Source organism: Scyliorhinus torazame, chromosome 26 (assembly GCF_047496885.1).
Source record: "Scyliorhinus torazame isolate Kashiwa2021f chromosome 26, sScyTor2.1, whole genome shotgun sequence".
Taxonomy (NCBI): Eukaryota; Metazoa; Chordata; class Chondrichthyes; order Carcharhiniformes; family Scyliorhinidae; genus Scyliorhinus; species Scyliorhinus torazame.
Window position 1 is genome coordinate 3,835,124 of NC_092732.1, and position 12,748 is coordinate 3,847,871.

Here is a 12,748-nt window from a genome sequence, read left to right on the forward strand (position 1 = left end):
ACAGAGGGAGGGCGGGTGAGAGACAGAGAGAGGGAGTGTGAGAGAGAGAGAGAGGGAGGGTGAGAGACAGAGGGAGGGAGGGTGAGAGACAGAGGGAGGGAGGGTGAGAGAGAGAGAGAGGAGAGTGAGAGACAGAGGGAGGGAGGCTGAGAGACAGAGGGAGGGAGGGTGAGAGACAGAGGGAGGGAGGGTGAGAGACAGAGGGAGGGAGGGTGAGAGACAGAGGGAGGGAGAGTGAGAGACAGAGGGAGGGAGGGTGAGAGAGAGAGGGAGGGAGGGTGAGAGACCGAGGGAGGGAGGGTGAGAGACAGAGGGAGGGAGGGTGAGAGAGAGAGAGAGAGGGAGGGTGAGAGACAGAGAGAGGGAGGGTGGGAGACAGAGGGAGGGAGGGTGGGAGACAGAGGATGGGAGACAGAGGGAGGGAGGGTGAGAGACAGAGAGAGGGAGGGTGAGAGAGAGAGAGAGGGAGGGTGAGAGAGAGAGGGAGGGAGGGTGAGAGACCGAGAGAGGGTGAGAGACAGGGAGAGTGAGAGACAGAGAGAGGGAGGGTGAGAGACAGAGAGAGGGAGGGTGAGAGACAGAGAGAGGGAGGGTGAGAGACAGAGGGAGGGAGGGTGAGAGACAGAGGGAGGGAGAGTGAGAGACAGAGGGAGGGAGGGTGAGAGAGAGGGAGGGAGGGTGAGAGACAGAGGAGGGAGGGTGAGAGACAGAGAAAGGGAGGGTGAGAGACAGAGGAGGGAGGGTGGGAGACAGAGAGAGGGAGGGTGAGAGACAGAGGGAGGGAGGGTGAGAGACAGAGGGAGGGAGGGTGAGAGACAGAGGGAGGGAGGGTGAGAGACAGAGGGAGGGAGGGTGAGAGACAGAGGGAGGGAGGGTGAGAGACAGAGAAAGGGAGGGTGAGAGACAGAGGGAGGGAGGGTGAGAGACAGAGAGAGGGAGGGTGAGAGACAGAGGGAGGGAGGGTGAGAGACAGAGGGAGGGAGGGTGAGAGACCGAGGGAGGGAGCGTGAGAGACCGAGGGAGGGAGGGTGAGAGACAGAGGGAGGGAGGGTGAGAGACAGAGAGAGGGAGGGTGAGAGACAGAGGGAGGGAGGGTGAGAGACCGAGGGAGGGAGGGTGAGAGAGAGAGAGAGGGAGAGTGAGAGACAGAGGGAGGGAGGCTGAGAGACAGAGGGAGGGAGGGTGAGAGACAGAGGGAGGGAGGGTGAGAGACAGAGGGAGGGAGGGTGAGAGACAGAGGGAGGGAGAGTGAGAGACAGAGGGAGGGAGGGTGAGAGAGAGAGGGAGGGAGGGTGGGAGACAGAGGGAGGGAGGGTGAGAGACCGAGGGAGGGAGGGTGAGAGAGAGAGAGAGAGGGAGGGTGAGAGACAGAGAGAGGGAGGGTGGGAGACAGAGGGAGGGAGGGTGGGAGACAGAGGGAGGGAGGGTGGGAGACAGAGGGAGGGAGGGTGGGAGACAGAGGATGGGAGACAGAGGGAGGGAGGGTGAGAGACAGAGAGAGGGAGGGTGAGAGAGAGAGAGAGGGAGGGTGAGAGAGAGAGGGAGGGAGGGTGAGAGACCGAGAGAGGGTGAGAGACAGGGAGAGTGAGAGACAGAGAGAGGGAGGGTGAGAGACAGAGAGAGGGAGGGTGAGAGACAGAGAGAGGGAGGGTGAGAGACAGAGAGAGGGAGGGTGAGAGACAGAGGGAGGGAGGGTGAGAGACAGAGGGAGGGAGGGTGAGAGACAGAGGGAGGGAGGGTGAGAGACAGAGGGAGGGAGGGTGAGAGACAGAGAAAGGGAGGGTGAGAGACAGAGGGAGGGAGGGTGAGAGACAGAGAGAGGGAGGGTGAGAGACAGAGGGAGGGAGGGTGAGAGACAGAGGGAGGGAGGGTGAGAGACCGAGGGAGGGAGCGTGAGAGACCGAGGGAGGGAGGGTGAGAGACAGAGGGAGGGAGGGTGAGAGACAGAGAGAGGGAGGGTGAGAGACAGAGGGAGGGAGGGTGTGAGAGAGAGAGGGAGGGTGAGAGACAGAGGGAGGGAGGGTGAGAGACAGAGGGAGGGAGGGTGAGAGACAGAGGGAGGGAGGGTGAGAGACAGAGGGAGGGAGGGTGAGAGACAGAGGGAGGGAGGGTGAGAGACCGAGGGAGGGAGGGTAATAGACCGAGGGAGGGAGGGTGAGAGACCGAGGGAGGGAGGGTGAGAGACAGAGAGAGGGAGGGTGAGAGACAGAGGGAGGGAGGGTGAGAGACAGAGAAAGGGAGGGTGAGAGACAGAGGGAGGGAGGGTGAGAGACAGAGAGAGGGAGGGTGAGAGACAGAGGGAGGGAGGGTGAGAGACAGAGGGAGGGAGGGTGAGAGACCGAGGGAGGGAGCGTGAGAGACCGAGGGAGGGAGGGTGAGAGACAGAGGGAGGGAGGGTGAGAGACAGAGGGAGGGAGGGTGAGAGACAGAGGGAGGGAGGGTGTGAGAGAGAGAGGGAGGGTGAGAGACAGAGGGAGGGAGGGTGAGAGACAGAGGGAGGGAGGGTGAGAGACAGAGGGAGGGAGGGTGAGAGACAGAGGGAGGGAGGGTGAGAGACAGAGGGAGGGAGGGTGAGAGACCGAGGGAGGGAGGGTAATAGACCGAGGGAGGGAGGTGAGAGACCGAGGGAGGGAGGGTGAGAGACAGAGAGAGGGAGGGTGAGAGACAGAGGGAGGGAGGGTGAGAGACAGAGGGAGGGAGGGTGAGAGACAGAGGGAGGGAGGGTGAGAGACCGAGGGAGGGAAGGTAATAGACCGAGGGAGGGAGGGTGAGAGACCGAGGGAGGGAGGGTGAGAGACAGAGGGAGGGAGGGTGAGAGACAGAGGGAGGGAGGGTGAGAGACAGAGGGAGGGAGGGTGAGAGACAGAGGGAGGGAGGGTGAGAGACAGAGAGAGGGAGGGTGAGAGACAGAGGGAGGGAGAGTGAGAGACAGAGGGAGGGAGGGTGAGAGAAATAGCGAAAGATAGAGAGGAAGAGACAGAGTGAGATGGGGGTGAGAGTGGGGGGGTTGAGAGTGGGGGGGGTGAGAGTGGGGGGGGGTGAAAGTGGGGGGGGGTGAGTGGGGGGGGGTGAGTGGGGGGGGTGAGAGTGGGGGGGGTGAGAGTGGGGGGGGTGAAAGTGGGGGGGGTGAGTGGGGGGGGGTGAGTGGGGGGGGTGAGAGTGGGGGGGGGTGAGAGTGGGGGGGGTGAGAGTGGGGGCGGTGAGTGGGGGGGTGAGAGTGGGGGGGGTGAGAGGGGGGGGTGAGAGGGGGGGTGAGAGGGGGGGGTGAGAGTGGGGGGGGTGAAAGTGGGGGGGTGAGAGTGGGGGGGTGAGAGTGGGGGGGGGTGAGAGTGGGGGGGGTGAGTGGGGGGGGGCTGAGAGGGGGGGTGAGAGTGGGGGGGGGTGAGAGTGGGGGGGGTGAGAGTGGGGGGGGGTGAGAGTGGGGGGGGGTGAGAGTGGGGGGGGGTGAGAGTGGGGGGGTGAGAGTGGGGGGGGGTGAGAGGGGGGGGGGTGAGAGTGGGGGGGTGAGAGTGGGGGGGTGAGAGTGGGGGGGGGTGAGAGTGGGGGGGGTGAGAGTGGGGGGGGGGGGTGAGAGTGGGGGGGGGTGAGAGTGGGGGGGTGAGAGTGGGGGGGGGTGAGAGTGGGGGGGGTGAGAGTGGGGGGGGTGAGAGTGGGGGGGTGAGAGTGGGGGGGGTGAGAGTGGGGGGGGTGAGAGTGGGGGGGGTGTGAGTGGGGGGTGAGAGTGGGGGGGGTGAGAGTGGGGGGGGTGAGAGTGGGGGGGGTGAGAGTGGGGGGGGTGAGAGTGGGGGGGGGTGAGAGTGGTGGGGGTGAGAGTGGGGGGGGGTGAGAGTGGGGGGGTGAGAGTGGGGGGGGTGAGAGTGGGGGGGGTGAGAGTGGGGGGGTGAGAGTGGGGGGGTGAGAGTGGGGGGGTGAGTGGGGGGGGTGAGAGTGGGGGGGGGTGAGAGTGGGGGGGGGTGAGAGTGGGGGGGGGTGAGAGTGGGGGGGGTGAGAGTGGGGGGGTGAGAGGGGGGGGTGAGAGTGGGGGGGAGAGTGGGGGGGGGTGAGGTGGGGGGGTGAGAGTGGGGGGGGGGTGAGAGTGGGGGGGGGGTGAGAGTGGGGGGGGGTGTGAGTGGGGGGGGTGAGTGGGGGGGTGAGAGTGGGGGGGGTGAGGTGGGGGGGGGTGAGGTGGGGGGGGGTGAGAGTGGGGGGGGGGGGTGGTGTGGGGGGGGGGTGAGTGGGGGGGGGTGAGGTGGGGGGGGGAGTGGGGGGGGTGTGGGGGGGGGGGTGAGGTGGGGGGGGGGGTGTGGGGGGGGGGGTGAGTGGGGGGGGGTGTGAGTGGGGGGGGTGAGAGTGGGGGGGGTGGAGTGGGGGGGGTGGAGTGGGGGGGGGTGAGAGTGGGGGGGGGTGGAGTGGGGGGGGGGGGTGTGGGGGGGGGGTGTGGGGGGGGGGGGTGTGGGGGGGGGGGGTGTGGGGGGGGGGGTGGGTGGGGGGGGTGGTGTGGGGGGGGGTGGGTGGGGGGGGGGGGGGGGGGGGGGGGGGTGTGGGGGGGGGGGTGTGGGGGGGGGGGGTGGGGGGGGGGGTGTGGGGGGGGGGGGGGGTGGGGGGGGGGGGGGTGGGGGGGGGGGTGTGGGGGGGGGGGGGTGTGGGGGGGGGGTGGGGGGGGGGGGGGGTGGGGGGGGTGGGGGGGGGGGGTGGGGGGGGTGGGGGGGGGGGTGTGGGGGGGGGTGAGGGGGGGGGGGGTGGGGGGGGGGGGTGGGGGGGGGGGGTGGGGGGGGGGGGGGTGGGGGGGGGTGTGGGGGGGGGGGTGGGGGGGGGGGGTGGGGGGGGGTGTGGTGGGGGGGGGGGTGGGGGGGGTGGGGGGGGGGTGGTGTGGGGGGGGGGGTGAGGGGGGGGGGGGTGGGGGGGGGGGGTGGGGGGGGGGGGTGGGGGGGGGGGGTGTGGGGGGGGGGGTGGGGGGGGTGTGGGGGGGGGGGTGTGGGTGGGGGGGGGGGGGTGGGGGGGGGGGGGTGTGGGGGGGGTGGTGGGGGGGGGGGGTGTGGGGGGGGTGGGGGGGGGGGGGAGTGGGGGGGGGGTGTGGGGGGGGTGGGGGGGGGGGGTGTGGGGGGGGGTGGGGGGGGGGGTGGGGGGGGGGTGGGTGGGGGGGGGGTGTGGGGGGGGGGGGTGTGGGGGGGGGGTGTGGGGGGGGGGGGTGGGGGGGGGGGGTGGGGGGGGGTGGGGGGGGGGGGTGGGGGGGGGGGTGAGGGGGGGGTGAGGTGGGGGGGGGTGAGAGTAGGGTGAGAGAGCGAGAGGAATAATAATTTTAATTATTGCCACAAGTGGACTTACATTAACACGGCAATGAAGTTACTGTGAAAAGCTCCTAGTCGCCACACTCCGGCGCCTGTTCGGGTACACGGGGAGAATTCAGAATGTCCAATTCACCCAACAGCGCGTCTTTCGGGACTTGTGGGAGGAAACCGGAGCACCCGGAGGAAACCCACGCAGACACGGGGAGAACGTGCAGACTCCGCACTGACAGTGACCCAAGCCGGGAATCGAACCTGGGACCCTGGAGCTGTGAAGCAACAGTGCTAACCACCGTGTTACCGTGCTGCTCTGTGAGGGAGAGAGGGACGGTGAGAGAGTCAGAGAAAACGGGAGAGAGAGAGAGAGGGAAAGAGAGACATATGGAGAGAGTCAGAGAGAGAGAGACATACAGAGGGAGAGAGAGAGGGAGACAGGCGGGGGGGGGTTAAGGGAGGTTACATTCAGTCACCGGGTGTGGAAGGGGACAGGAACGACGATGATTCTGATCTGGGTTATTTTAGGTGTTAAGACACAAACTCACCTGCCCAGTGACACTGAGTGAATCTGTCCTGCACAGCTCACTGCTGCCATTCACACTGGCTCTCACATTGTCTGGAGGAGGAAGAGGAACAAGTCAGTCATACAGGCATGGAGGAGGGGCCTGAGAAAAGGAGGAGGGGCCTGAGGCAAGGAGGAGGGGCCTGAGGCAGGGAGGAGGGGCGTGAGGCAAGGAGGAAGGGCCTGAGGCAGGGAGGAGGGGCGTGAGGCAAGGAGGAGGGGCCTGAGGCAAGGAGGAGGGGCCTGAGGCAGAGAGGAGGGGCCTGGGACAGGGACGAGGGGCCTGGGACAGGAGAGGTGGCCTGAGGCAGGGAGGAGGGGCCTGAGGCAGGGAGGAGGGGCCTGAGGCAGGGTGGATGGGCCTGGGACAGGGACGAGGGGCCTGGGACAGGGAGGGGTGGCCTGAGGCAGGGAGGAGGGGCCTGAGGCAGGGAGGAGGGGCCTGAGGCAAGGAGGAGGGGCCTGAGGTAAGGAGGAGGGGCCTGAGATAGGGGCCTGGGATCAGGGGGAGGGGCCGGAGGCACGGAGGAGGGGCCAGAGGCAGGGAGGAGGGGCCAGAGGCAGGGGAGGAGGGGCCAGAGGCAGGGTGGATGGGCCTGAGGCAGGGTGGATGGGCCTGGGACAGGGACGAGGGGCCTGGAACAGGGAGGTGGAGCCTGCAACAGGAAGGAGGGGGATCCCAGATAGAAAGGAGGGGCCTGGGACAGGGCAGAAGGGCCTGGAGAAGAGAAGAGGAACATGGAAACTGAGAGGAAGGGCGTTAGACAGGGAGGAGGGGCCTATTGGGGCGAGGACACAGGTTGCAGCTTGGGCGTTGGACAGATCCTGAGGGTGGAGTCTGGATTTGGGACGGGGATTGGGGGTAGCACGTGACCTGTGGATGGGATGGGGACCGAGGGGTGCAACGTGGTCTGGGGATGGGACAGAGGCTCAGGCGGGCATGGGGCCTGGGGTGGGTTCGAGGCCTGGGGGTGTGGACAGGGCCTGGGGGTGGGGGCGGGGCCTGGCACGGTGCCTGGGGTTGGGGGCGGGACCTTGGGTGGGGGCGGGGCCTGGAGCTGGCACGGTGCCTGGGGGTGGGGGCGGGGCCTGGGGCTGGCTCGGTGCCTGGGGCGGGGCATCAGGGTGGGGGTGGGGCCTGGGGCTGGCACGGTGCCTGGGGGTGGGGTCAGGGCCTGAGGGTGGGGACAGGGTCTGAGGGTGGGGGTGGGGTCTGTGGGTGGGGCTGGGCCTGGGGCTGGCACAGTGCCTGGGGGTGGGAGCGGGGCCTGTGGCTGGCACGGTGCCTGGGGGTGGGGTCGGGGCCTGAGGGTGTGGATGGGGCCTGGGGGTGGGGGCGTGGATGTGGCCTGGGTGGCAGCCTGGGGGTGGGGATGGGGCCTGGGGGCGGGGATGGGGCCTGGGGGTGGGGATGGGCCTGGGGGCGGGGATGGGGTCTGGGGGCGGGGATGGGGCCTGGGGGCGGCGCCTGGGGGTGAGGATGGGGCCTGGGGGTGGGACGGGGCCTGGGGGTGGGACGGGGACTGGGGGTTGGGATGGGGCCTGGGGGCAGGGATGGGGACTGGGGGTCGGGATGAGGCCTGGGGGCGGGGATGGGGCCTGGGGGTGGGGATGGGGCCTGGGGGTGGGGATGGGGCCTGGGGGTGGGGATGGGGACTGGGGGTTGGGATGGGGACTGGGGTTTGGGATGGGGCCTGGGGGCAGGGATGGGGCCTGGGGGCGGGGATGGGGCCTGGGGGTGGGGATCGGGGCGGGGCCTGGGCCTGGGGGCGGGGCCTGGGGCGGGGACCGGGGTGGGGGGCCTGGGGCGGGGGGGGGCCTGGGGCGGGGCCTGGGGGTGGGGCCTGGGGGTGGGGATCGGGACGGGGCCTGGGGGCGGGGATCGGGGCGGGGCCCGGGCCTGGGGGCGGGGCCTGGGGCGCGGATCGGGGCGGGGACCGGGCCTGGGGGCGGGGCCTGGGGGTGGGGACCGGGCCTGGGGGCGGGGCCTGGGGGGCGGGGACCGGGCCTGGGGGCGGGGATCGGGGCGGGGCCTGAGGGTGGGGCCTGGGGGCGGGGACCGGGCCTGGGGGCGGGGATCGGGGCCTGGGGGCGGGGATCGGGGCCTGGGGGCGGGGACCGGGCCTGGGGGCGGGGATCGGGGCGGGGCCTAGCTATGGGGTTATCTTTGACGTACTCGAGTCGCCGCTGGCTGGGAAGCCCGAGTTCTCCGTCGCTCCTGAGGCCGGGTTCCGTGGGGTGTGGTCCACGTTGGAACTGGACCCTGACTGAGCCCCGGGGCCGCACACGTCAACCATCAGCTCGGACAGAGTTTGAACTGGAAAAGACGGAGAGGAAAACGGTTAAAAGCAACAGCCTGAGGCAGTCACCGTGGGAAATCCGGCCAGGAGCCCGGACCGGAACCCGGACCGCCAGGAACCCGCACCGACAGGAACCCGCACCGACAGGAACCCGGACCGCCAGGAGCCCGGACCGCCAGGAGCCCGGACCGGAACCCGGACCGCCAGGAACCCGGACCGGAACCCGGACCGCCAGGAACCCGCACTGGAACCCGGACCGCCAGGAACCCGGACCGGCCAGGACCCCGGACCGCCAGGAACCCGCACCGACAGGAACCCGCACCGACAGGAACCCGGACCGCCAGGAGCCCGGACCGGAACCCGGACCGCCAGGAACCCGGACCGGAACCCGGACCGCCAGGAACCCGCACTGGAACCCGGACCGCCAGGAACCCGGACCGGCCAGGAACCCGGACCGCCAGGAACCCGGACCGCCAGGAACCCGGACCGCCAGGAACCCGGACCGCCAGGAGCCCGGACCGGAACCCGGACCGCCAGGAACCCGGACCGGCAGGAACCCGGACCGCCAGGAACCCGGACCGGATCCCGGACCGCCAGGAACCCGGACCGACAGGAACCCGGACCGCCAGGAACCCGGACCGGATTCCGGACCGCCAGGAACCCGGACCGGAGCCCGGACCGCCAGGAACCCGGACCGCCAGGAACCCGGACCGGAACCCGGACCGCCAGGGACCCGGACCGGAACCCGGACCGCCAGGAACCCGGACCGGATCCCGGACCGCCAGGAACCCGGACCGGAACCCGGACCGGAACCCGGACCAGGAACCCGGACCGGAACCCGGACCGGAACCCGGACCAGGAACCCGGACCGCCAGGACCCCGGACCGACAGGAACCCGGACCGCCAGGAGCCCGGACCGCCAGGAACCCGGACCGACAGGAACCCGGACCGCCAGGAGCCCGGACCGCCAGGAACCCGGACCGACAGGAACCCGGACCGCCAGGAACCCGGACCGACAGGAACCCGGACCAGGAACCCGGACCAGGAACCCGGACCAGGAACCCGGACCGACAGGAACCCGGACCGGAACCCGGACCGGAACCCGGACCGCCAGGAACCCGGACCGGAACCCGGACCGGAACCCGGACCGCCAGGAGCCCGGACCGGAACCCGGACCGCCAGGAACCCGGACCGGAACCCGGACCAGGAACCCGGACCGACAGGAACCCGGACCGGAACCCGGACCAGGAACCCGGACCGACAGGAACCCGGACCGGAACCCGGACCAGGAACCCGGACCGCCAGGAACCCGGACCGGAACCCGGACCGCCAGGAGCCCGGACCGGAACCCGGACCGCCAGGAACCCGGACCGGAACCCGGACCGCCAGGAACCCGGACCGGAACCCGGACCGCCAGGAACCCGGACCGGAACCCGGACCGCCAGGAACCCGGACCGGAACCCGGACCGGAACCCGGACGGCCAGGAACCCGGACCGGAACCCGGACGGCCAGGAACCCGGACCGGAACCCGGGCCAGGAACCCGGACCGGAACCCGGACCAGGAACCCGGACCGCCAGGAACCCGGACCGCCAGGAGCCCGGACCGTCAGGAACACAGACCGCCAGGGACCCGGACCGACAGGAACCCGGACCGGAACCCGGACCGCCAGGAACCCGGACCGGAACCCAGACCGCCAGGAACCCGGACCGCCAGGGACCCGGACCGGAACCCGGACCGCCAGGAACCCGGACCGCCAGGAACCCGGACCGCCAGGGACCCGGACCGGCAGGGACCCGGACCGCCAGGAACCCGGACCGACAGGAACCCGGACCGACAGGAACCCGGACCGACAGGAACCCGGACCGGAACCCGGACCGACAGGAACCCGGACCGACAGGAATCCGGACCGACAGGAACCCGGACCGACAGGAACCCGGACCGGAACCCGGACCAGGAACCCGGACCGCCAGGAACCCGGACCGCCAGGGACCCGGACCGGAACCCGGACCGCCAGGGACCCGGACCGGCCCCCGGACCGCCAGGAGCCCGGACCGGAAACCGGACCGACAGGGACCCGGACCGGCCCCCGGACCGCCAGGAACCCGGACGGCCAGGAACCCGGACCGGAACCCGGACCGCCAGGGACCCGGACCGGAACCCGGACCGCCAGGAACCCGGACCGCCAGGAACACGGACCGCCAGGAACCCGGACCGGCAGGAACCCGGAGCGACAGGAACCCGGAGCGACAGGAACCCGGAGCGACAGGAACCCGGACCAGGAACCCGGAGCGACAGGAACCCGGACCGACAGGAACCCGGACCAGCACCCGGACCGACAGGAACCCGGACCGACAGGAACCCGGACCGCCAGGAAGAAGGCCACTGCCACACGGACACCGTCACTGCCACACGGACACCGTCACTGCCACACGGACACCGTCATTGAGACAGGGATTCCGTCACTCCCACAGGGATTACGTCACTCCCACAGGGATTCCGTCACTCCCACAGGGAATACGTCACTCCCACAGGGATTACGTCAAACCCAGAGGGATTCCTCACTCCCACAGGGATTACGTCAATCCCACCGGGAATACGTCACTCCCACAGGGATTACGTCACACCCACAGGGATTACGTCAGTCCCACAGGGATTACGTCACTCCCACAGGGATTAAGTCACTCCCACAGGGATTACATCAATCCCACAGGGATTACATCACTCCCACAGAGATTACGTCACTCCCACAGGGATTACGTCAATCCCACAGGGATTACGTCACTCCCACAGGGATTACGTCACTCCCAAAGGGATTCCGTCACTCCCACAGGGATTACGTCACTCCCACAGGGATTACGTCAATCCCAGAGGGATTACGTCACTCCCACAGGGATTACGTCAATCCCAGAGGGATTACATCACTCCCACGGGGATTACTTCACTCCCAAAGGGATTCCGTCACTCCCACAGGGATTCCGTCACTCCCACAGGGATTACGTCACTCCCACAGGGATTACGTCAATCCCACAGGGATTACGTCAATCCCAGAGGGATTACATCACTCCCACAGGGATTACGTCACTCCCACAGGGATTACGTCACTCCCACAGGGATTACGTCACTCCCAGAGAGATTACGTCACTCGCACAGGGATTACGTCACTCCCACAGGGATAACGTCAATCCCAAAGGGATTACATCACTCCCACAGGGATTACGTCAAACGCAGAGGGATTACGCCACTCCCACAGGGATTACGTCACTCCCACAGGGATTACGTCAATCCCACAGGGATTACGTCAATCCCAGAGGGATTACGTCACTCACACAGGGAATACGTCACTCCCACAGGGATTACGTCAAACCCAGAGGGATTCCTCACTCCCACAGGGATTACGTCAATCCCACCGGGAATACGTCACTCCCACAGGGATTACGTCACACCCACAGGGATTACGTCAGTCCCACAGGGATTACGTCACTCCCACAGGGATTAAGTCACTCCCACAGGGATTACGTCAATCCCACAGGGATTACATCACTCCCACAGAGATTACGTCACTCCCACAGGGATTACGTCAATCCCACAGGGATTACGTCACTCCCACAGGGATTACGTCACTCCCAAAGGGATTCCGTCACTCCCACAGGGATTACGTCACTCCCACAGGGATTACGTCAATCCCAGAGGGATTACGTCACTCCCACAGGGATTACGTCAATCCCAGAGGGATTACATCACTCCCACGGGGATTACTTCACTCCCAAAGGGATTCCGTCACTCCCACAGGGATTCCGTCACTCCCACAGGGATTACGTCACTCCCACAGGGATTACGTCAATCCCAGAGGGATTACATCACTCCCACAGGGATTACGTCACTCCCACAGGGATTACGTCACTCCCAGAGAGATTACGTCACTCGCACAGGGATTACGTCACTCCCACAGGGATAACGTCAATCCCAAAGGGATAACGTCAATCCCAAAGGGATTACGTCAAACGCAGAGGGATTACGCCACTCCCACAGGGATTACGTCACTCCCACAGGGATTACGTCAATCCCACAGGGATTACGTCAATCCCAGAGGGATTACGTCACTCCCACAGGGATTACGTCACTCCCGGAGGGATTACGTCAATCCCACAGGGATTACGTCAATCCCAGAGGGATTACGTCACTCCCACAGGGATTACATCACTCCCACAGGGATTACGTCAATCCCACCGGGAATACGTCACTCCCACCAGGGATTACGTCACTCCCACCGGGATTACGTCACTCCCACAGGGATTAAGCCACTCCCAGAGGGATTACGCCACTCCCACAAGGATTACGTCACTCCCACAGGGATTAAGTCACTCCCACAGGGATTACGTCAATCCCACAGGGATTACATCACTCCCACTGGGATTACGTCAACCCCAGAGGGATTACGTCAACCCCACAGGGATTACGTCACTCCCACAGGGATTACGTCAATCCCACAGGGATTACAACAATCCCACAGAGATTACGTCACTCCCACAGGGATTACGTCACTCCCACAGGGATTACGTCACTCCCACAGGGATTACGTCAATCCCACAGGGATTACATCACTCCCACGGGGATTACTTCACT

The 12,748-nt window shown here is 67.6% G+C and overlaps 1 protein-coding gene across 1 annotated transcript in view; it reads right to left on the reverse strand.

Annotated features, from left to right (window-relative positions):
• Positions 1-5,782: 5,782 nt before the first annotated feature.
• The window catches only part of arhgef2b (rho/rac guanine nucleotide exchange factor (GEF) 2b), a 281,563-nt gene continuing 274,597 nt past the window's right edge, over positions 5,783-12,748 (reverse strand). The window contains exons 13-14 of the mRNA XM_072490452.1: positions 8,000-8,140; positions 5,783-5,877 (exon numbers count right to left, since the gene is read on the reverse strand). Coding sequence (XP_072346553.1) covers positions 5,783-5,877; positions 8,000-8,140 — 236 coding nt within the window. The remainder of the gene's footprint in view (positions 5,878-7,999; positions 8,141-12,748) is intronic.